The 22,218-nt window shown below is 49.1% G+C and overlaps 2 protein-coding genes across 9 annotated transcripts in view; one reads left to right on the forward strand and one right to left on the reverse strand.

Annotated features, from left to right (window-relative positions):
• Nucleotides 1–22,218, forward strand: part of RECQL5 (RecQ like helicase 5) — a 35,491-nt gene that overhangs the window by 151 nt on the left and 13,122 nt on the right. Inside the window, exons 1-8 of one of the 5 annotated variants that reach the window (XM_054083641.1) lie at nucleotides 72–373; nucleotides 1,558–1,679; nucleotides 2,657–3,175; nucleotides 3,899–4,004; nucleotides 4,440–4,551; nucleotides 6,668–6,830; nucleotides 7,139–7,221; nucleotides 7,959–8,008. In XM_054083641.1, the coding sequence (XP_053939616.1) occupies nucleotides 253–373; nucleotides 1,558–1,679; nucleotides 2,657–3,175; nucleotides 3,899–4,004; nucleotides 4,440–4,551; nucleotides 6,668–6,830; nucleotides 7,139–7,221; nucleotides 7,959–7,977 (1,245 nt within the window). In that variant the 5' untranslated portion in view covers nucleotides 72–252 and the 3' untranslated portion in view covers nucleotides 7,978–8,008. Of the gene's footprint in view, nucleotides 1–71; nucleotides 374–1,557; nucleotides 1,680–2,656; nucleotides 3,176–3,898; nucleotides 4,005–4,439; nucleotides 4,552–6,667; nucleotides 6,831–7,138; nucleotides 7,222–7,958; nucleotides 8,009–22,218 lie in introns of those variants that run through there. The other 4 variants (XM_009564049.2, XM_054083640.1, XM_054083638.1 and 1 more) reach the window with 4 other exon arrangements.
• Nucleotides 8,094–21,790, reverse strand: SMIM5 (small integral membrane protein 5). Of its 4 annotated transcripts, none has more exons than XR_008452928.1 (5): nucleotides 21,482–21,790; nucleotides 17,747–17,890; nucleotides 15,423–15,576; nucleotides 10,237–14,060; nucleotides 8,094–9,491 (listed from the first exon to the last, which is right to left on the reverse strand). XR_008452928.1 is itself a non-coding variant. In XM_054083643.1 (4 exons), exons 1-4 carry the CDS (start codon nucleotides 21,488–21,490, stop codon nucleotides 13,939–13,941), a joined length of 429 nt encoding a protein of 142 aa, XP_053939618.1. In that variant the 5' UTR covers nucleotides 21,491–21,790; the 3' UTR covers nucleotides 9,536–13,938. The 4 variants fall into 4 exon arrangements, 2 of the variants coding, with proteins under 2 accessions (XP_053939618.1, XP_009562259.2); XR_008452927.1 differs by having other exon boundaries at nucleotides 8,094–9,494; XM_054083643.1 differs by lacking the exon at nucleotides 8,094–9,491 and having other exon boundaries at nucleotides 9,536–14,060.

Consider the following 22,218-nt stretch of genomic DNA (forward strand, 5'->3'; position numbering starts at 1 on the left):
CCGGGGCTGCGCTGTTGAGAGCAGCTGGGAGGGTATTGGGACTGGAAATAGTGGAGGGGGGGGGTGGAGCGAACGATACTGGCGCTCCCTCCGGTCGGAGGCCCGGGGGCTGAAATGGTGGCGGGGATGAACGGTCCCGGGGCCCTCAGCAGCGGGGGGCCTGGAGAGCATTGGGGCTGAAATACCGGGGCTGGCAGGCACACGGAGCGGTGGGTCAGCGCTGGTTCTGTCCCCGCTCGCAGCCTCCTTACGATGAGCGGCAGGGTCCCCGCGGGGCTGGAGGGCAGGGTCCGGACGGCGCTGCGGGACGTCTTCGGCTTCGAAGCCTTCAAGACTGCACTACAAGAAAGCGCGACCATGACTGTGGCGAGAGGTGAGACTCGGAGATGTGAACGCGCCTGGCTGTCCACCTCCCTGCGGGCAGTACTGCAGGAGCTGCTCTCGTGTTCGGAGGAGAAGTGTTGCCTGGGCAGGGCAGCACCCCGGCCCTCCAAGCCCTTCTCTGTTCCAGAGCCTTTCAGTGGCACAGAAACATGAGCGTGAGCTGCACGCCACCTCGCTCAGCGTGGCTTTGCCCTGCCTCTTCCAGTCTGCATTTGTTCTGTAACACCTGCATTGCAGTGAGCAGGAAACAGGGAATGTTAAAGGGCAGCTGCGATCTCTGGAGGTATCTACCACTATGTTTGTAGTCAGATGAGATCAAGAGCATTCACTCCTACACGGTTTCACACTAAACCTGTCTCTCTGTTAGAGCTGATGCCAGCAGAAGATACCAGATCTCCTGGCATGGTTTATATCTGTGCTCTGAATCATACAGCCATTATCAGAAACATGATTTTACTGGTGCCTGCGTTTGCCATCATCTGAGCAGGGGCACGTGCAGGCCACCAGCCCGTGGCTCCCCAGCAGGCCTTGCACTGCGAATCACAGCAGAGTTAAATGCACTTGGGGTATCTCTACAGTTCCCTGGGTGGCTAGGAGCCACGTGGATGGGCTGTTGACCTTGGCCTGGCCCAGAGCCCTGTCTTGCCGGCAGAGTCTCTGCTTGTTAGCACTGCAGGCCCTGCCCACTCCTTGACTTGAAGCGGATCCTGCTCAGCGCAGGGACAGTTGCTGGCCACGTGATGTTATCTGCGTGGTTGAGATTTTCAATGCTCATTCCTTACGAGGAACCTTTCTGGGATGAGCTTTAGGGAATGTGGTAAAGATCTGTCACGGAGGCTGGTAATTTGGTAACTGGAGGTCTATGAGTGGAGGCTGCTTGTCTTGAAGAGGATTAGTGTCAATAACTTGTTTAACTTCTCCTTTTTCTTGGTTTCTGTGTCTCTTCTGGTACTTCATAAGGCTGTTTCTAAACATGTACAAAGAATCACAGATTGTTTGAAGGAAGCCACTGCAGCCATGCAAAGCATTGCAGTGCTTTCAGTTGGAGCACCTGTCACTGGTGTGCCACACGGTGTGCGCAGTCCCTCAGCTTTTCTGTCTGCCCCACCTGCCAGAGCTCCAGGACCTCCCCACCACACGGTAGCCTTGAGCTTTCTTCTGTTGTCTTTGCAGGAGAGAAGGATGTGTTTGTGTGCATGCCCACAGGGGCAGGGAAATCCCTCTGCTATCAGCTTCCTGCGGTTCTGGCAGTGGGCATCACCATTGTCATTTCACCTCTGATTGCCCTGATCCAGGTAACTGTCTCCTCTTGGGTGTGGAAAAGCTGCCAGGGGAAGAGGGTTGGGAGTGCTGGAGGCGCAGCTGCCGCTTGGCTTTCTGTCTGCCCGTCTCTGCTGCCAGCCTGCCTCCAGATTCCCGTCTCCCATCTCAGTGTGGTGCCCTTGCCCTGCTGATAGGGGAAGGACAGCAGCGTAGCTCTGGTACAGTGCTATGCAGTTCTTGGGTTTTTCCTGGTGTTTATTATCCCTGAGCCTTTCTCTGTTTTCACTGGTTCCCCCTTTCCTCCAGTGTGCTAAATACAGACAGTAGAGTTCCCCAAACGGACCAAACTGGATCATTCCCCAGAAGGAAACTGCCATTTTACCTATAAAGTAATAATTTTGGGAATGGTGACGTGCAAGTGAACAGCTTAGTGTAGGGAGTGGGAGTTGGGTTTGTCTGCCCAGGGTTTGCCTGGATGTGATGCCATGCATTCTTGGTTTTCATGGCATGATTCTCATCCAGACTTGTTTCTGTTGCAGTAGTTTGCATGACTCTTGTATTTTGTCCTCTCTCCGCTGTATTTATAAGAGCCTTTGGCTAGGTTGGAATGAAGTGCAGGTTGGTGGTGCTCATTTTCCATCTGGGACAGCTTGGTGGTATCAGTCCCAGAGACACTGGTGGCTGGTCTTGGCGAGCTGTGGCTATGGCGAGTTACATTGCACAGGCCCTGGGGGCTGTTCCCTAGCAGCACAGACTGTCTGAAGTGAATGAATGCGCAGAAATGCAGTTGCGTGTTAGAGCTGGGCAGATATGCTTGCAGTGGAAGATAAAGGCATCTGGCATTGGAGTTCTGAATGCCCAGACTGTTGGTGTGTGTTGTTCTGAGACTCAGTCCTGGAGGTGGAAGCTGGGGCCTCCTCTGGATCTCCCCAGTAGTCTCCCTTGGTCATGGTTCCTTGCTTTGTATCCTTTTGCTTTTCCTTTAACTTTTATTTTGTGTTCCCTTTAGGATCAAGTGGATCACTTACTGGCTCTGAAGATTAAAGCCTACTCTCTGAACTCCAAGCTTTCTGCCCAGGAAAAGAAGACCATCCTGGCTGACTTAGCCAGTGAAAGGCCCCAGGTGAAGCTCCTCTACCTCACCCCAGAGATGGCAGCTGCCTCTTCCTTCCAGCCTGTACTGAACTCTCTGGTGTCTCGACGCCTCTTGTCCTACCTGATAATTGATGAAGCGCACTGTGTCTCCCAGTGGGGACACGATTTCCGACCGGACTACCTGCGGCTGGGCACTCTGCGCACTCGCATACCCAATACACCATGCGTCGCCCTGACTGCCACTGCCACCAAGCAGGTTCAGGAGGACATTGTGGCAGCGCTTAAGCTGAAGCAGCCACTCTCCACATTTAAGACTCCTTGCTTCAGATCTAACCTGTTCTATGATGTGCAATTCAAAGAGCTCTTGACTGATCCGTATGCCAGCCTGAAGGATTTCTGTCTGAAGGCGCTTGAGGTGAAGAACACCACTGGGGTAGGTTTTACATGTGGGGAAGACGGCTAAACTGGACAAAATCTGCCTTAAGGGTTACTGCCGTTCTGGTGGTAGTAGAGGCCCGACAGGCCTGTGGCAGGGAAGGAGGAGGGCACCGGAAGGAAGGTGCTCATGTATGGCTTTCGGTTTATCTCAAAGTGCTTGCATACGATTTTTAGTTCCCCTAAAGTAAGTAGAATGTGAAAGCTGCTTTCCTGTCAGAGGTGCCCTCAGAAGGGATTGGTCTAAAAGGAAACGGATTAGGAATACGTGACAAGCATTTCTGTCTAGGTTCATCCTGTCCTGGTTGATCGTTCTATGTTTGCTGGTGTTCTGCTTTCTAGGGCAGCAAGGGTGAACAGAAGCATTTAAAATATTGTGTTGAATTTCCTGCTCTTAATGCTAATTCCTAAAATAGTTCTGAGCCACTCAGATATAGCCTCTGCACCTGAGTTTATCTGCATAGCAGAGGAAGACTGCTTCTTGCCTTGTGTCACCTGGGAGAGAGGACTCGGGGACTGTTTGGTCTACCTTGGGCCTTGTAAGAAAACTCTCTTTAGGTCTGATTTACTTCTGTGCTGCAATAGCATCTTTCAGTTGCAGGGGCTCAGCTTCTAGGGGAGACAAGCATCAGGCATCCCTACTGTTCTCCCCCGTGCCAGTGACTGCAGCATTGCCACTTGGCTGCAGAGAGGGTCACAGTCGTTCTGTCGTGTCTGCCAGGTGTATTCGGGCTGTGGCATCGTGTACTGCCGGACGAGGGACGTGTGTGACCAGCTGGCTATTGAACTGAGCTACCGAGGAGTGAAAGCAAAGGCCTACCATGCAGGTACTGGTTGCTGCTGGTAGGACTGAACTGTGCTGCCTTTAAAACTTGGGTTGGGTCTTCTGCTACTAAAACAGCTTTCTAGGCATGGTACCTGATGCTCATGTGTCAAGTCTGTGAGGCAAGAGTGGGTCCTTCCACAGAGTGGCGTTCCCTTCACTCCAGAACTGCTGGTTTTGTTGGGTCTTGCATGGCCTAAATATAACAACTGCGTTTATCCCAGGAGGGATCTGAATATTTCTCTTTGGAATAGAAACAGCTGCTTGTTGACTTCTGCTTGATCGCAGGCCAACTTAAACATGGTCAGAGAGGAGTGTGTACATCAGTCAGCTCTCATGAGGGGCTTGAAAGGGGGGAATGGAGCAGGGAGAAAATGTGTTTCTTTTTTTTGCGTTTTCTAATTAATTGTTGTTTCCTTCTCTCATTTTCTCTTCCGAGGACTCAAGGCAGCTGACAGAACTTCAGTCCAGAATGAATGGATGGAGGAGAAGATCCCTGTTATTGTTGCAACCATTAGTTTTGGGATGGGAGTCGACAAAGCAAATGTAAGGTGTGTGAGGCTGAGTGCTGTGCACCACCAGAGGCTGAAACGTGAGCAGTGGGAAGGGAGAGCCTCGGTCTCTGATGCCTCATAGATCTGACTTAAAGGCCTGATGAGCACTTGCTAAACCCTGCAGAAACAGAACTGAAGGTTCTTCATCTTAGAAGCAGGAAAAACAAACCTGCAAAGGTTTTGTAAAGAAATTAAAAACAAGGCACCAGGGCTTCTCTGCCAGTCCTCTTCAAAATGAAGAAAATTGGAGCGCTTGTTTTTTACCACACCCTCCAGGGTTTCAGGAAGAGACATCCCAGTGCAATCACAGCTGTGCCTTTCACTTCTCTTAGTGCAATAGCTGCTGTTAAAAAGCAGTGGGAAGAAAATCTGCACCTAAAATAATTCATACATCCTCTACTGAAATAGTCAGAGCCAGCTTTTTTTAGAGAACTCCTTTTGCAGTGGAATGGGGGAAAAAAATAGCAGTTCACAAATGGCAGTAACCATGTAAAAATACAGCTCTAGTGCGAGGACAGAGACTTTACATGTGTTTTCAATCACTGTTCCTCTGGGACTTCTGTTGCCATAACTGCTCTGTGTGGTTAGAACTTCTGCCCTGTGGTACAGCTGTGCTGCGCTGTGGTGTGAGCTGTGGGCGCTCAGTAGAGTGGTGACTGGTGCAGCTCATGCAGCACCTGGCACAGACACTCATGCGTGCCCGTGCCTTCTGTCTGTTGTCCTGGAGCTGGCGGGTAACAGGATCCCGTAGCAGTGACAGACCCTTTCACTGCTTGATGCGTGTTTCCCAAGAGAGAACAGAGAATTCTTCCAGGACAGCAGCAGGGATTAATGACCTGCAGAAACCGCTCTGCCCTGCTCAGTGCAGTGGTGATTAAGCAAGGCAGAGAGTAACTGAAATGCATGGGGCTGACTGAGAATGAAATATAGGTGAAACGCTCTTGTAATCTGGTTAATTTCTAAGGTATGGAGTTAGAATTGTTCTTTACAGGTGGTTGTAAATAGTTTAAAGGATGTTATACTCAAGTCTTGGCAGCAAGGCTCTGCTGCTTAGCTTTGCTCTACCTTGGCAGAGCTCTGAGCATTCATGCATATGTTATCAATTAAGATCAGGTCTGACAAGTTCTGGAGGTGACTTTTGTGGACAAAAGGGAAAACAGACGTGTTGTCTCTTTCTGGTGGAGTCTGCTTCTCCCTCTCTGCTGCTCATTGTTTTGCTTGAGATCATTTATCAATTTCTTCACGAACTTCCTGTTGGGGAGTAAATGTGTAGGGCTCTGATGCTTCCTGTCTGGCTGTTCCTGAAGTATTTGTGACTGAAGAAATGTGTTCACTTGCTTTTGTAATCCTTTGCCACACCTGTATGCATCACACCTGCCTCTGGGACGGCTGGGTTTGAGGCAGGCTGGAATTTGAAACACCGGCAGTGTTGCTGTGCTATAAAATCAGCTCAACACATGTATGAGCTGAGCTGCTGGATATTCAGGTACAAGCCGGTTTAAAGCAGCCTCCGCAGGTGTCCCTCCTGCAGTTCCCTAGTGATCCCTAGTATCCAGCTAGTATTCACTACCTGGGAAGGGTGCCCTCATCTACCTGGGAGCTTGGCAAGACAGAATTTCTCCTGCAGGCTTTGCTGGCAAAGAAGTGTCCTTTTAAAATTGAGCATTTAAAAATGCATTCTGTAATGTTCAAATGGTGTTCCATAAATAAATAGGACTTTTTAATGCTGTGTGTTATGGTAAAATCTCCCAAACTCTTTAAGTCAATGTCCTTGTTCTCAGTCATCAATGCTGTACAATTGTGTGCACATTTTGGGGTATTTGCATGCCTTTTCTTTTCCATCCATGTGCCATGAAAGCCTGCACACATGTTGTTCAGGAGCATTTGTTTTCTTACAGCTCTGCTGCTTTCCTTGTGTCTCCTCCTGTTAAGAGGACTTAAATTTCCATTGGCAAAGTCCCTTGCTTTACTAAATTCTGTCTTTAATGTTTTTACTAACCTATTTACTAACCTATTTTTTATGGGTGTTGGTGTCCACAAACACGACAATCATATATGCAGTGATATGAAAAGCCTGCAGCCTTATGTTTCCTCTTGTCTTTATCACATGCAGATTTGTTGCCCATTGGAATATCGCCAAGTCCATGGCTGGATATTACCAAGAGTCTGGCAGAGCTGGGAGAGATGGGAATCCATCCTGCTGCCGCCTTTATTACTCGAGGAATGACCGGGATCAAGTCAGCTTCCTGATTAAGAAGGAGCTCTCTAACCTGCAGGTAAAACCCTACCTGCCAAGCTGTGCTGCTTTGCTCTGAGCAGGTTTGCCTGCAGTGACCTCTGAATATGTGAAACAGAATGGGTGTTTCTGGATGCAGAGCTGTCTGTAGGCCTGCTCCGAGGGAAAGCAGGAGGGAGCAAAGCAGGGAAAGAGAGCTGCCAGACCCAGCTTCAGCTCTGAGAGAGAGGCATGGGTGGGCAGAAGCCTGGAGGAGAGACACAGTGGTGGATTTGGTCATCACTAGAGTTACTTTATCTGCTTATATTTTGAAAGCAGACTATAGTCAATGTCCTCGTCTCCTTTCAGGAAAAAAAAGGCACCTTGAAGGAATCTGATAAAGCTGCAGTGACAGCTTTTGATGCTATTGTGAACTTCTGTGAAGAGCTAGGGTAAGTGCATGTCTTTCCAATACTGTTTCATGTTGGGGACACCAAGCCCTCTTCCAGGACACTGTTACGGCTGAGATTTTGCAAATCTGGGAAAAAAAAATACTGAATGAACTGCTTGATGTTTTGCTGTCTGGATTGAGATGTCTCAGGGACACCTTCCTCGCTCACTCCCACCTCTGAGTTAACAGAGATGTTGGTCTTAGAGCCTGACCAAATGACGTGGGGTTGTTAAACTAACTCCTCTGGCTATGAATTTGGCTATCTTCTGTCTTTGGTGATGCACTGGCTTAGTTTCTTTTGCTTTTGTTATGACTCTTCCCTCCTTGACTATATCATCGCTCGTCTGAGAAACACACAGGCAGCCTAATCAGCACGCAATGGAAGCATGTAGCCTTAACGTTTCTCTGAGTCTCAGGCATTCCGCTTTGCGAAATACCAGGTATCCATGATCCTCATTGACCTTAGAAGGAGCTGATGGTGCTCAGAATGTTTCAGAAACAGGCACAAATTACAGACATGCCTAGTCTAAATGCAGACTAGCAACCACAGCATGCGTTGTTCAGGCTTAGTTCATGGCTTGTAAACTGTAATTGTACCAGTTGCTGTTCTGTGCTGGGTAAGACATCAAAACTATAATTTTGCTGGTAAGAGAGCAGTATATGCTCACCAACTGAAAATGGTCAGCGTGTCTTGATTTCAAATCTACATTTAGTTTCTTCTTTAATGCCTGTGTCTAGGGCAACACTTTCAATGTGAACACCACACGTACTTCTTTTCTGGCACCTTGGTGAGTGTGTTCTCTCCCTGTGGTCATGCCTGGTAAACAGACCCTACGTTTATGGGCTTGCGCTGGGAGAGCTTTGATTGTGCTGAATTATGGCACGAGCTGGGGCACTAGAAGCAGCACTTCTTTGCTGAAAGTCATAGTGATTCTGTGTGGGAAGGAGCTACGAGGAAGCTTCTTGCTATAGGATTTTGATCCACTTACTTGGCTGCACAGCTCTGCTCCTTCTGGTTTTTTACTACTCATTGCAGGAGTCTGTGTCAGGAGAGGAGCTGGGCCCCACATAACCGTCTCACAGCATCTTCTGCTTCATGCATGCTGTAAAGAGCCTGACTGCTCTGAAGTGAGGACATTCTCTAGAGCTGCTCTGTGGCACTGGGGCAGTAGCTGAGCAAGGGCAGAGGGAAAACATTCTCATTTGCTCAGGAATAGTGATGAAAACAGGATTTCACTGGGCAAATGAAAGAGGTTTCTGTAAGGGAATATCACCCGCCTATTTAGAAATTGTCTCCTATGCTTTTTCTTCCCTCCCCCAGCTTGGCACACTCTCCCTACAGTACAACATGCCCTGTGCACCCCAGTCACACACTGCAGCCCTGCTGACTGGCTTCCCTGCTCCTCAGCTGTGCAGGGGACTAGGATGCTGTTTACAGGAACACCACGTTGCATTTCTGTTTTACGTTTTGAGCTCACGCAGTTCTGTTCACCATCCAACCAGTGTAAGTAAACCTGGAACTCTGACCTTGCGACGTTCTAAATAAGAACAAATGAAGGCAGACCGATGCACTGGCAAGCAAGTTTTTTGCATTGTGTATTTAGGCTCTTGTCCGAGTATGGCAGAACAATGGTGCACGCTGCTTTGAAAGAGGGGCTTAGACAAAGCTTTTGCTGGTCAGAGTTTCCTGTTGCCTATGGGTGGAAAAAACCCCACATAACTGCAGCGACAGAAGACATCTTGATCAGTTTTAGGTGGTGGTCGACCATTTGCCACCTCTTACCCATGGTTTTGCTTGAAAGATGAAAATCGGGCAATAACGGGTTGGCTTTGGTATTTGTCTGCCACGCAGTTCCTGAACGTGCAGAGCCTTACGTGCTGAGTTTACGGTGGGCTTGCAGAATGACTTGCTAGCAGTGCCACATTGCTGGTGAGGCAGGGAAGTTACGTGGGGAAAAATAGCCACCCAGGCAGAGAAGGTGAAGAAACTATGAGCAGCACAGTTGAGTAGTTGCTGGGCTGATTATCGCATAGCTCATGGGGCTCCAGGCACCGCGTCTGAGCTTTGCTCGCTACACACTGCTCCATTTGTGCCTAGGGGATGAGCAGCACCCAAAGATGGCGGCAAATAAGAGGAGAGCAACAAGAACAAGACAGAAGGTGCCGATCACCACCAACCCTGCAAGAGCCCAGTCACTTGTTGCAATCAGCCTCTTCAGGTCCCCCAGAACCGAGGACATCTCTTGTCCTGGTGACATACTGGCTTCCACCCTGCTGAAGGCAGACAAGAACAGTATCAGGTGTCTGTGAATCTTCTCTGTGCTCTGAGCCACAGTCCCAAAGCCAGTACAGGCACATGTGCTGCCTTGTGCCTGCAGGCATACCTCTTTCCACAGAGAGAATTGCCCCGCACAGAAATGGGAGCATAAACCAGAAGAAAGAGAACTGAGGCCAGTTTCACAACCAGATGTAGAGACGAAAGCTTCTGGCTTTACAAGATGTTGGCAGTTAAGATTTATTTTAATCATAGTTTACCAATATTTTAATAATATAACAGTGCCTCCCAGCATGGTTAGTGTGAGCCCTTCATCTCTGTCAGCTGGACAGCCTAGACATGAAATGCCCTCTGTCTGTATCCTTAGCGTTATAAGGAGGAGGACTAGGAGTGCAAAGCATGTTTCATCCTCAGCAAGTCATACTTGACTGGGAGCACAAGCTCACACTTCAGTTTGCTGAGGTTTTTGTTTCTCAGCAGCCAAATACGTTCAGTTCATGCTTTGTTTTCTGGAATGATGGCAGACCACCGCACCCAGCCTCTCACTAGCAGCATAAAGGATGTGAAAGCTGTTCTGTGCAGCTTCCTTTGCCTTTAAGAAGCAAGTGGCCTAGATGCTAGTTCTGTAGGCCCAAAGGCCGAAACCCTGCATGGCTGTGCACCCTAGAAAGTGCCCATCTCTCTTAGTAACTGCTGTGAACCTCCTGAAACATGAGAGCTGAATTTGATTTTTATAAATACCTGGACCTGCAGGTGTTCCTTCTGGTGCCTCCTCTGCGCCCACTCCCAGAGATTGTGGTCTGTGGTGAGGGTCCCCACTTCCTGCACCTGCAGGCTCACAAAGCCAGCTTGGAAGCCAGCTGTTTACACTGCAGTAAATGATTAATAGCTGATTGCCTGCAAAGGTGTGGCTAATCTAATCGAAGGCTTGGGTAAAAGGACCCGGATGAGATGTTGCTTGGATGTCTCTTCCTCTCCATGGCTTTTCTCACACAGCAGGCACCTCTTCCTGTGCCTGTAAGGTCCACTATGCCCTCTGACTGGGAGAGGCTGCAGACTGTGGTGGGGAGGAGAGAGCTTTGTGTCCTGGGTCCTGACTGGATCTGCATTGTAAGTTCTGCTAGGAGGCTGCCAGATCTGAAATAAGAGTGTGAACAAGACTGATTTCCTGTGTAATCTGCGTCATGGCAGTTCAGGTGGATAAATACATTAGAGAGCCTTTTTACTACTGCCTACTGCAATACTGCCAACTCCCTGACTTTTGTAACTGAAGGACCAGAGGGATGGTGCTGGTGAGAGGTGGGATGGGAGAAAGGAGAGTGTGTTGTTTGAGACTATGTGTGTATGAAAAAACCCTTGTTTTTCACAAGCCAAGCAAATCCCTTTGAAAGCAGAGAGATGATGTTAGAGAACAGAAGCTGTTCCATTAAGTCGCTGTTGGAGAGGCTGGCCTCGTGGTCTCTTTTAGGGTCCTTGGGGGGGAAAACTGTTTCAACACTCATATCATCAGGACTGAAGTAACTATTCCCTTGCAGTTCCTTCTGGGCTCTCTCTGGCTTTCATGACGCATGCAGACATTGCTGTGTCTGAAGCACTAGCCTGAGTCTGTGCTTTTCTGAATCTCTCTCTGCTTTTCAAAATGGAGAGAATCCATCCTCACTAGTGCTCAGGGCATCCCAGGTTCCTTTGTGTGGGTCAAGATGGAAGCTAAAACCACCAAAGGTTACGTGAGTGGTGAGCAGGGACCCAGAGACCTTATGTTTCTTGGCTGCAGAAAGTGAAGAGCTGCAGTAAGCCAAGCATCTGCTGGGCATCTTCAAGCCCACCTGATCCATTGCATGCATGCAGGCAGCATCCATTCACACAGCCCAGGTGAGCAATGGGTGTATCTAAACACAGAGTCTGAGAGTAGCCCAGCTGAGTACAGTGGTACAAACTGGTACAAAGCAGAGCATTAGGCCTGTGAGATCCAGGCAGGTACACAGAAACTGTCCAGGGACCCTTCCTCTACGTTGTGGCTGCTCCACAAAGCCACCAGAGTTCTTTAGAAAATGGCTTAATTTTCTCTCCTTCTCTTTTTTAACAGTTTTATGTTTATTTTCTGCTTCTAATTCAGGAACTTACAGTGACAGAGATAAGACAGGAGTAGTTTCTCTTGTCCCCGTGCCTGTTGTCTGTCAGTGGTTTAACTGGAAACACCACTGGAAACTTGTATTTGTAGCTTTTCCTGTTGATATAAGGCTTGGCAGCTTGTTCCTAGGACAGCAACCTGGCAGCCGTTGGTTTCCAGCCCGCTGAGCTTCCTCCTGACTGTTAGCACAACCTGGTTCCATGCTGCTGAGACACTTCTCAATGGGGTTCTGTTAATTCCCGGAGCTGGCACTATCTGTCACAGGCCAGGAGAGAAAGAATGCTCTGTTCTTTCACAGGTCTCGTGACTCAGCTCTGATACAGTAACATCTGTTTAGTCTGTCCTCTGCAAAAGAGATTCTGAGCCTTCTTATGTCACCCTGCTTGTCACTTGTCTTTGCTCATTTCACCTACAAACATATCTGACAGAGAGGTTAGTGCCACGCATCTCCGAATGCTGATGCCTGGCTTGAGCTTGTCCTAGCCCACGTATTGGCTGGGAGGGAAAGCTCTAGGACAGCACTTTGTTAGCCTCAGGGTACGTGTGAGTGCAGCAGCTCGTGCCAGTGCAGTCTCTGTTGGTGGTTGTCAAGTGGGGGCTTGGATATCTACTTCTTAAGGAACATACTCATCTTCTGCTAGAACATTTTCATCAATTTACAATATTGGTAGTTTGAGGTATATATCCTTAATGTGTAAGCATTTCCCTGTGTCACTGCAGAGATTCCAGTGTGCAGCAGCACAGAAGTGGAAATACTTAAGCCTAGTTTCTTTGCAAAAATTAAAGTGTGTTAAGTACATGTGAAGCTATGACTGTAATGGTCTTTTTACTAATTGGGGTAGGGCATCAGCAAAAAGAGGTTTCTTTATGAGGTTTTCCCTTTTTTGTCCTTTCTGAAGACTGAAGAACATTTGAAACCCCACTATTACAGACCCAGTGATTCTTTTCTGTAGCTGGCTATTGGTTCTGGGATATAGATGTGTAATCCCTTCTCCTCCCCTGTGCTTAGCAGCTGGAATACCAAGGTAGAAGGTGACTTATCCATCTGCAAGTAACTGTCTTACAGAGTTAAGGGCAATGTTTTGGCCTTCTGCTTGGCTGTCCAGGTTATGAAAGCTGTGGCCTGCGCCAAAGCTCAGTACTTACTCAGATCCTTTTCTAAAGTTCACCGAAGTGTAACTCAAACATACATAGTGGCTGCAGCATGGGAAAGGGATTTATTTGCGCTTGCAAACTTCAGCCATACAGCCCCGTTGTGGCTCGCTTTTGTCACAGTGCCTGCTGCCAGCTGCTGCATGCATGCCCCAGGGTGCCGGTTACCAGACTGTGTGTCAGCCCTCCAAAACGCCTTGTGTGCTGATAATCACACCTCAGGCATGGTGGTTATGTCCACTAAAATAAACTGCACACAGTGCAGGGAGCCGGGCACACTGATCTCTCAGGTGAGGATGAGTATGTTCACCTCCTGTAACTCCTGTGCGCCTTAAGGACGATCCCCTGTACTGAGCAGAGGAGCAGAACCACGTGGGGATTAGGAGGGAGCACATTTAGCAGCAGGATGATCAAATTAGGCCATAGCATTGGTGAGTTTTTCCCTTTTGCCCTCATTCTTCTGTTTACAAAGGATATTGCATGTGGTCTGTTTTTTCTCTTTGGTTATTTCATACCATTGTAGCAGCTATGAAATGCAGGGAGTGTTTCTTACCAGCTGCACTTAGAGCCTCAGCTGGCATGTCTGTATCATAATATCCATGATTTTTTTCTAGGAGACATCTCAGCTAAACGTGTCTGTTGCAGTGACTTTTAGGAGGGCAAGGTTGGGCTTGATCCAAGATGGACCAGGCATGTGGATCTCCCAGTCATGTCCGTGGGTTTTGCTCGCACCCAGCTCCATCGTTGGATAAACTGCATATGAAGACAGTGGGAGCTGTGGCCGTGCTCCCACATGTTCTCTGCTTTGGTCCGTGGCTCCGTGCTCGCAGGGGGAATCCTAGACTGGCGCAGCTGCAGGGCTGGCACTGAGAAAGCTTGTCTGTTTTCTTGGCAGCATGTGTCCTGCACCCCCACCAACACCAGAAGAGGGAGACAGGGATGAAAAAGTAGCATTACCCTTTTGGCCACGCCACAGAGCCAGCGCTGGCTGTCACAGACAGAAGGAATTCCGTACTATGTTTTCTGGTCCTCTGAGTCATGTTAATTAATGTTGTTATTGCCGTTTTCAGTGAGCTAGTGTAGGTGGTCATTCCTGCAGGACTGACTCATGATGTCCATTTGTGTCCTTGATAGCAGGTTGTGTCAACTCCCTTTGCACTTCAGGAATGGGCAGTTGGGCAGACCTGGATCTTCTTACGTCTGTGGTCAGGCCGTTCGTCGCAGCCACAGCAGCTGTAGCAGCAACAACTGCAGGCAATGATCATGAGCAGCAGAACAGTAACTGGAAAGAGAAGCAAAGAGTAGTGCTTTGTGAGGTAGGAGTGATCCCTGAAGAGTAACCCTCTGTCTCCTCCAAGCTGTCTGGTGAGAGGCAGAATGAACAAAGCCTGGTGTCTGGCCAGGTTTTTTGCCTATATTCCTGCCTCCTTCCTCCCAAGTTCCTGCTCCCTTGTGTCAATTATTCATGCAATCTGGACAGTCGCTACTGGACATCTCGTGATCTGAAGAGCTATGTAGGGAACCGTGTGGGGGCACATCTTCACCTGCCTAAAGGGCTGCTGTTTGAGGTGATGTGCAGCGCTAAGTAGAACTATGTGCCCAGAAAGGATGGAGATCCAACTCTCCCTGTACCTGTGTCAGAAGTGACTTGAGGGAGCTTGGTTAGTCAGACTGGCAGTGCGTGCAGTGTCCCCTTAGTGAGGACAGATATTTGTGACTGGGTTTGCTTTATTCTTTCTTTCCTATCTAGCTTGAAAAAAATGCATACTTCAAATGCAGCAGTTTGTTTCCCAGAGCAGTAGGCTAACTTGTTGTTCTTCTACTCTAGACATGATGGTTGGCGTTGGGAGGGATGTGTTAGTCCCTCAGGAATAGAGAAGGATGACATGTTTAATCCTGTAAAGCACAGAAGAGTGTGTGAATGTGCACGTGCATGTGTTCTGGAACTGGGCTGCCAGGTTACTGAGCCTGCAGGGGACCAGCTGGAGGTATGAAAAAAACAAAGCAGCAGGTGTGTCTTCCTAAATTCCAGCCCAGGGAGGAGTGTCCAGGCAGGATACACACCCTTCCTTTTGGCTGGAAGCAAGGTGTACCTCTGAGGGGGAGTGCCTACTGCTCTTCCTGCTTGTTTCACCACTGTCTAAACAAACTTCATCCCCCTTCATCAAGCAGCTCTTTGTTATCCCTTTCATGCGTCTCCACACAGAGCAGCAGGAGGTATCTTGCCATTAGCAGAGGAGAACAAACAGGCTCATCTGAAGTGTCCTAGCTTCCACTGCACCAAGCACAGGAATCGCACTCAGAGCTTCAGACTTTTAAGTCCTCTGCCCTAACACCGTTTGTCATCAACAATCTCCTATGTGTCAAAACATTGGAGCAGGTCTGAGTTGGTTCAAACACTGCTGTTTAAACTAGTGCTTCAGTGTGAGAGCTCTGAGGAGAGCTGCACTGTGCCTGTCGTGCTTTGCGTGCAGGTAGAGATACACACTGAGCATCAGAAAATTACCTAGAAATGAAACTAGACCTCAGAGCACAGCCTGGAACAACTGCCACCACCAACCTCCCAGCACAGATGGGAGCGAGCTGTCTCTGGAAAGGAGCAGAGATGTTTTACCAGCCCTTTTGCCTCCACCCATAAACTCACCGATGAACAGGAGAACCACGCAAAAGAACACAATCTCCACCGGGTCAGCCTTGGGCAGGTTCTGGAGCTTAAAGAGGAACTTCTCACCAAGGGTTTGCATTTCCTTCAGCAAGCCTTGCGAAGACATTCTCGGCCAACCTGCCGAGGCTTTGTGCTGTAGAAGAACCAAACAGAATAAACCTTTTCACTGACTAATGCTAGGGAGCTGCCAGCCTTCTTATAGAGCCGGTGATCACAAGGAAAACAAGTTTATCTGGTCTCAGTCCCTGCTCCTAGTAGCTAAGGTGGAGAACTATTAATTGTCTACATGTTCTGGCACTGTTTTATTTTAGAAATTTGGCTTTGAGGGTGCTTTTGCCAACTGCATTGTTGGGAGAAGGTGAAACAGTGTTTCTCCTGAAGAGACACTCATTTCAGGGGTTGCAGAGCAGGACAGTGTCTGTCTTTGGCTTTTGCCCAGTGAAAGGAATTAGTTTTGTTTCGGTTGTTCTAACTCGTCCTTCCAGAAAGAAATGCAGCTCTAACTCTGCTTGAATTCCAAATGCTGAACTCCAGTAGAACACAGTTTTCAGGTGTTTTTTAGGGAGTAACACAAAGTGGACCCTTTGAAGACTTCCTGCACGTTCAGCCGTTGGAAGCCCCTTCAAAAACTGGGGCACTCACTTCAACACCACACCACAATACCAACAGTAATGTTCTATCACTAAGTTCTACTGAATGTCAACATTAAGAGCTGAAGTCAGGGGGACGGCTAGATGCTTTTCAAGCTCTTACAGATGAGTGCAGGTTTTTGTAAGGGAAGCTAAGTGTGTCTTTTCTTTCTTTTGAGCTACAGTCTGTTCTAATGAAGCAATACTGGACTGAACAGGGATTGCCCACACGTCCCTGCTGGTGCAAAGCAGAAGCCCCTGGATCTCTTGGGGAGATCCCTCCCTAAGGGAGCCAAGTCCTCCTGCCCTGCTCGGTATCCTTGTACCTTCCTGGTTCTCAGAAAGAGCTCACCAGAACTGTTGTTACTGAAGATACAATTAGTTTAGTTGAAGTTAGGTGTCTCAGGTTTTCCACCAGTACTTGCTGTTCCTTTTCCCCATGAGCAACCTTTTGGAAGGCATTGCAACAACCAAGCTTGTGTGAGAGCTCTGGGAGTTCAGATTTGGTTTCAGTCAGTAACTGGATTAAGATATATTTGAGAAATATCCCTAGTTTGGCCTAACACAAGTGTTCAGGCAGGCCAGCGCTTGGAGGGACTGTAACTCATGTCATGGGTGTATCAGGGTGCACTGGCTTGAGTGCAGGGTAGCAGCGCTGTTTTAGGGGGCTTGAGCATTGCAATTTAATGTCCTGGTTTTGGTGGTGACATAGAGCCAAGTGACCAAGACGGTGCTTCAAGAGCCAGGCAGCCAGTTCATTCGTGCACATCTGGTCTGGTTATTCAAACACATGGATGCCTGGAATTCAGTTTTCCTAAACACACGGAGGACAGAGGGACCTTGGCTGTTTCTTTGCATGCTGGGCTTAAACACAACAGTGCCAAGTTAAATTACATTTTGTATGTTTATGCAATTCAAAAAGGGGCTTCTTTGTTCTTTTAAATCCAAGCTAAGGAATAAAAATCGGAACCAGCTGGCTTCCTAGGGATGGGGGTGGATAGAAAATCTCCATCTACAGGAGGACCTCTGTGCAGCTCAGCAGGGAGGCATAGCTGTGGCCCTGTGACCTGCAAAGGTCGCTTGGAGACTTAGCATAAAGGGTTCTTCCGAGATGATTGCTGAGCCCCAAGGGAGCTGTTCCAGAAACGCTGCTTTATCCTTTGCCCAGTGCTGCGGGATTCTGTGTCAGCAGATTCCTAGCTCTATTTCCATTCCAAGAGGTGGCAGTGGAGGGCCGAGGTGAAGTGAGTTATGTTTTCTGCTCTTGGCTCTAGAAGAAAAACTGTTGTAAAAAAGTATTTCTGATTCTAGAAGACAAACTGTTGTGAAAAAATAAGTATTTCTGTCTCTAACATTTTGAAAGTGTTTGTTCCTTTTGGGGGCGTTTCCGCCTACCCTGAAGCTCTCCCAGCAAGGAATCTGCTGTAACCTTTTGACACTTTGGGCCGTACCAGAAGTGGCGAGGGTAGGAGTGAAGCCTCTGCAGTGTGGGTAAGCAGTGTGAAATTGCTAGTGAGGAGTGTAGAATGGCATATGGGTTAGCACAGTGCCTGCCCTGAAATGATTAGAGCCTCTCCCCTCAGCCATGGACATTCCTCTGCCCCATAGTACGTGGTCTGGAGCCAAGTGAAGGAGCTTTTAATCTAAACCTTGGCTGGAACGCTGCTGATTTACCTCAGTTTGAACTTCTTCAGAGACAAAGTGGGATGTTGCAGGTGCAGTCTCCAACCTGCCCAGGAGGAAGCAAATGGTTTTCAGCTCAACTGCACTTCCCACTGCATGCTGGTTCTGAGGGCTCTTGCTGCTCTGGGATTTCTGCTGCACGGTGAAGAATAAATAACTTTTGTAAGCCTCCTGCCCCCAAAGCGATTTATAGCTGGTTATATTCATGGGCTTTTGAGTCTTCTGCTCTACCTGTGGTGTCGAGTCTTTGGTCAGGATGGTTAGGTCTGTGATCTCTTTCCAGCTGATTTCAGCAGAACCAAGATCTTACCCTAGGGGTTGACACAAGGGTAAGGCTACTCCTGTGTGACTGCTCCACCACCCTCTGGGGGAAGAACCTTCTAATGTCCAACCTAACCCTCCCCTGGCATCTTCCTGCTATTCCCTCCAGTCGTAGAGAAGAGATCAGCGCCTGCTCCTCCTCCCTTGTGAAGAGGTCTCCCTTCAGTCTCCTCTTCTCCAGTCTGGACAGACCCAGTGACTTCGGCCGCTCCTCACATGGCTTCCTCTCTAAACCCATCCCCAGTTCTGTGCTCTTCTCTGGACACTGTGCAGTAGCTTTAAATCCTTTTCACCCTGTGGCACCTGGATCTGCACTGAGCACTCAAGGTGGGGCCACACCAGTGTGGAGCAGAGCTGGACAGTCCTCTCCCTTGGCCAGTTCCTAAGCCTGTCAGCTTTGTTCTTGGTTCCTGGAACGTGCGTCTAATTCTGTACAGATAAGAACTGCAGCGCTTCCTGTCTCAACTCAGTGCAGGGCTGGTTGGTGGTGTCACCATTCAGATGCACTTTGGCAGAACATGTAATACTTGCTGTATGTGTGTTTATTGTTCTGGGTTTGCAATGCACTTCGGAGATGAAAAGGGCTATAGAAATGAAGTTGTGTTATCAGTGCGTGCTTTTCCATCGTCATTGTTAACGCAGGGTTTGCTGCCATGACTGCAGTTGACCAACCGTGCGAATCTCAACTACAGCTTGCAGACCAGCCCTTTTTTCCTAAAAAAGGAGTGAGTGGAGCCGGACAGGCTTATAATTCATTCCCAAGCAGATGAAAATAGCTTCCAGTATTGAGAGAATTCAGCTTGTTAACAGCACACACCCAAACTGGTAAACTGCCGCTCCTTGCTATGGGAGAAGGGCTTTGACTTTGTCAGCTGCTCGGAGCAGGAGGCCACACATTCCTTCAGATTGGAAACCACCCTGCCTGGGCTGCCGTTTGGCTGGAACACCCTGTCATCTCCACCATCCACTGTTTGGAGATGGGTTTTGAAGTGGCGCTGTAAACGTTCCCTGCCTCCCCTGCAGCCTAATATTAGATTAATATATAGGGCACCGAGTTCCCTGCAGGAGCAGGTTGGTCACTGGGGTGCTGAGCTGGGAGACTCTGCACTGCTTCGGAACACGCTGGCTTTCTCCAGGCCATCCCACAAATGGGTCCACAGACCCCATGAGAGAATTCCTCACTACCAGTCCTGTTTTTACAAAGTAGGGAAACGAAAGCACGGAGCCATCCAGAGAAAGGAAAAGGTCAGTTTTAAAAATAAATCTGTAGCTCTCCTACAAGAGAACTGTTTTTAGGGCGGCTGGTGGTTGAATCCAGCCTGAAAGCCTGCTCTAATATTGGCAAAATAACCAGTGACCGAGGCAGCTTGTGCGTCTGTGAGTGGTTACTTGCAAACATCCTGGGATCTGTCACCAGTCTGGTGTTTGAGGTGAGGCAGTTTCTCCCCCTTCTCCATTTTCTTTTGGCCACCCCTGTGTCCTGTCCTGGCTGGGGTCAGGCCCACAGGTCTCACTAACTACATTGATTTGTGAGTGTTCCAAAATGTGCTGGTCTGATCCCCGTAACAGTGCTGCTTGGGCACAAGAGCTCGGAACGGCTGCTGCGGCAGCTGCTTCCTTGGGAGATGCCGTGCTGCACTGCGTTGGCTGTGCTTGCACAAGGCATGGGGAGAGTCCGCGTGGAGCTGAGGGGTGGCTGCTGCGCTTCTCAGTCGCTGCTGCCCAGCCCTGCTCACCAGCCATGGCTACGTTACAGAGGTGCTCTGCCCTGTCAAGGCTCTGTACCTCCTCTTCCACAGCACCGTCCGGCTGGGAGGGCCCGCGCTTCTGACTGCGGTAATACAAGACATGTCCCGCTGCTTTATCCAGACATGTGTTTCACATTGCTTCCCCCAACACATGTATAGCACAGCTGGGGCTAGACGAGCCCCCAGCCAACCCAGTAACATTTTTTTCTGTCGAGGCAGACTTGGCTGTTTCTCTGCCTCCCTCACGCCGTCCTCCTCCCTTCTTCCTTTTTTTTTTTTTTTTCCCTAAACTTTGTTTTTCTCGTACTTCATTTGAGAAACCAGCTTAACTGCAACAAACAACCACTGAGACCCCTCATTAGCAGGGTGGAAACTTCCCTCCATCCCTTTGAGCCTGGGGCAAGGCTGGAGGCATGTGAGGCTGAGCTACAAGATCTCCTCGCACAGGCAGTTCCAATTCCGTGTTTGTACAACTCGTAGGTCAAGCCTCCCTGCTGTGTTAATGGCAGCAGAGAGAAGTGGAAATACCTGATGCTTAGCATTCCTTCCTACAGGCACAGGTAGGATCAGGAAGACACCTTTCTGTGAAAAAGGGCTTTCCACCTCCCTCCCTACCTGTGTGACAGTCCCTGCACATCCTGCAAGGGCCAAGGAGTCCCAGCTTAGTTCTAGGAGCTGCAAGAGCTTCCAACAGAGAAATCAGCTTCAGATGGCAGAAAAAGAGCATTCATATGGTCACTCTCCTTGCCAGTCCCTTCCCAGGCAGCAGCGAATGGAGGTGGAGGCACAGGCTGTGGCACAGCTTGCTGTGTAAAACCAAGGCTTACAGTGTGTAATTTAAAGTACTGGAGGATGCTCTTCTCTTCCTTCCCTTCTCACTGCATTCAGACCTGGTGGTCTGGTTAGAGCAGGCCAGGCCGTGTACGTGTATGGATAAGTTCTGCCAGAGCAGAGGGCTCCCATGCCATTCTGGACAGTAAATCAGCATCTGTGTTCAACACATGAGCTGTTTAAACGCTTTCCTTAAAAGTTCTGCAAAATCTTTCCATTTACTTCTAGTGGACACAGATGCTTAACTTGCACCATACGCTTCCCGACCGGGCTGTTTTCTGAGCTCTCTGCTTCAGGACTGGGGGTATAAAACTTGGCTCCAGCTGGGAGTCGCTCTGGGGAAACACTGTGGCTGGCACCCACTCTGTGTGCGTGCGCCTGCGCTGCTCGCTAATGCATACGCATGGCTGGTACAGGGAGCGGAGCAGCGCTTGCCCACACCAAGCATTAACATATCGAGTCATCCCTGTGCGGAATGCCCAGTGCTAGACCTGTTATCAGCTGAGGTCACATTCCGCAACAGCAAAACGAGCAGCCAGCCGTCCTCACCAGCAAAGCTGCTTACTGCCCTGCCTGTGGAAGCAATGCCAGACTGCAGGCTGGATCCTTTTGTTAGCAGGACGGCTGCAGCACGTCCTTCCCCAGTCCTGGTAAAAGCTTTGCTCTACTCCGGAGTGCCCCTTGCAACTAATTCAGGCGAGTAAACTCTGCTCTGCGGCTGATCCTGCACCTCCCCGTGCAGAGAGCAACAAAAGCTCCAGCCCCTTGCTAACCGGTGGAATGGAAGGTGCTATGCTTGACCGAACACCAGCGCTATCAGCCTTACCCCAGGCATGCCACGAACTCTTCTCCGCTTGTTTTTCTTCCTGTCTACTCAAACTTTCATGTCACCTCTCCCCTCACACTGGCTCGTCGGGCTCCTCGCTCCGCTTCTCGCCACTGACAGCCAGCTGTTGGCTCTGCTGGTTTCCTTGCCGGTTGTCCCGGAGATGTGAAGTTTTGTGTTACGTGTGTGCCAGAGAGGGAAGGAGGCGGGCAGCCAGGAGCACCGCAAGCGGAGCCAGCGCGGGTGCAGCCTCCCACAGCACCCAGTGCCAGCACTTGTTGCTCTGCACATCCCCTGCCAAGGGCTTGCCTTTTCCCTTTCACTCATGGCTTTTTCTGGAGGGGAACTCCAATTGATTCTTTCCTTGCAATATCTCGGGTATGTTAATGCAGTTAACCTTTCTTTAGGCTGCCCAGTTCCCTTCTGATCCCTGGGAAGGAGCTTTTCTCTTGTTCTCTTTGAAAGGGCAGAGCAAGAAATCACAGTCTGCCCCCAGGAGGGGAGTGGGACTGGTGCTGGAGTGATGAATTTGCCCTGTGCCCCTGGCCAAACTATTTACTCTTTTGAAGCCATGGGGTTTGCTTCTTATATTCAGCATGAGCTGACACCGTTGTCTTGTCTCAGGATTACAGAAGTACAGAGGACACCATTCCTTAAACAGGTGTGAAACAGTAATTTCTCATCAGCCTCATTATTTGCTTTTCTATTTGGTAAAGCTAATTAAATGGCTCTTGTTC

This window comes from Cuculus canorus, chromosome 18, assembly GCF_017976375.1.
Source record: "Cuculus canorus isolate bCucCan1 chromosome 18, bCucCan1.pri, whole genome shotgun sequence".
Classification (NCBI taxonomy): domain Eukaryota; kingdom Metazoa; phylum Chordata; class Aves; order Cuculiformes; family Cuculidae; genus Cuculus; species Cuculus canorus.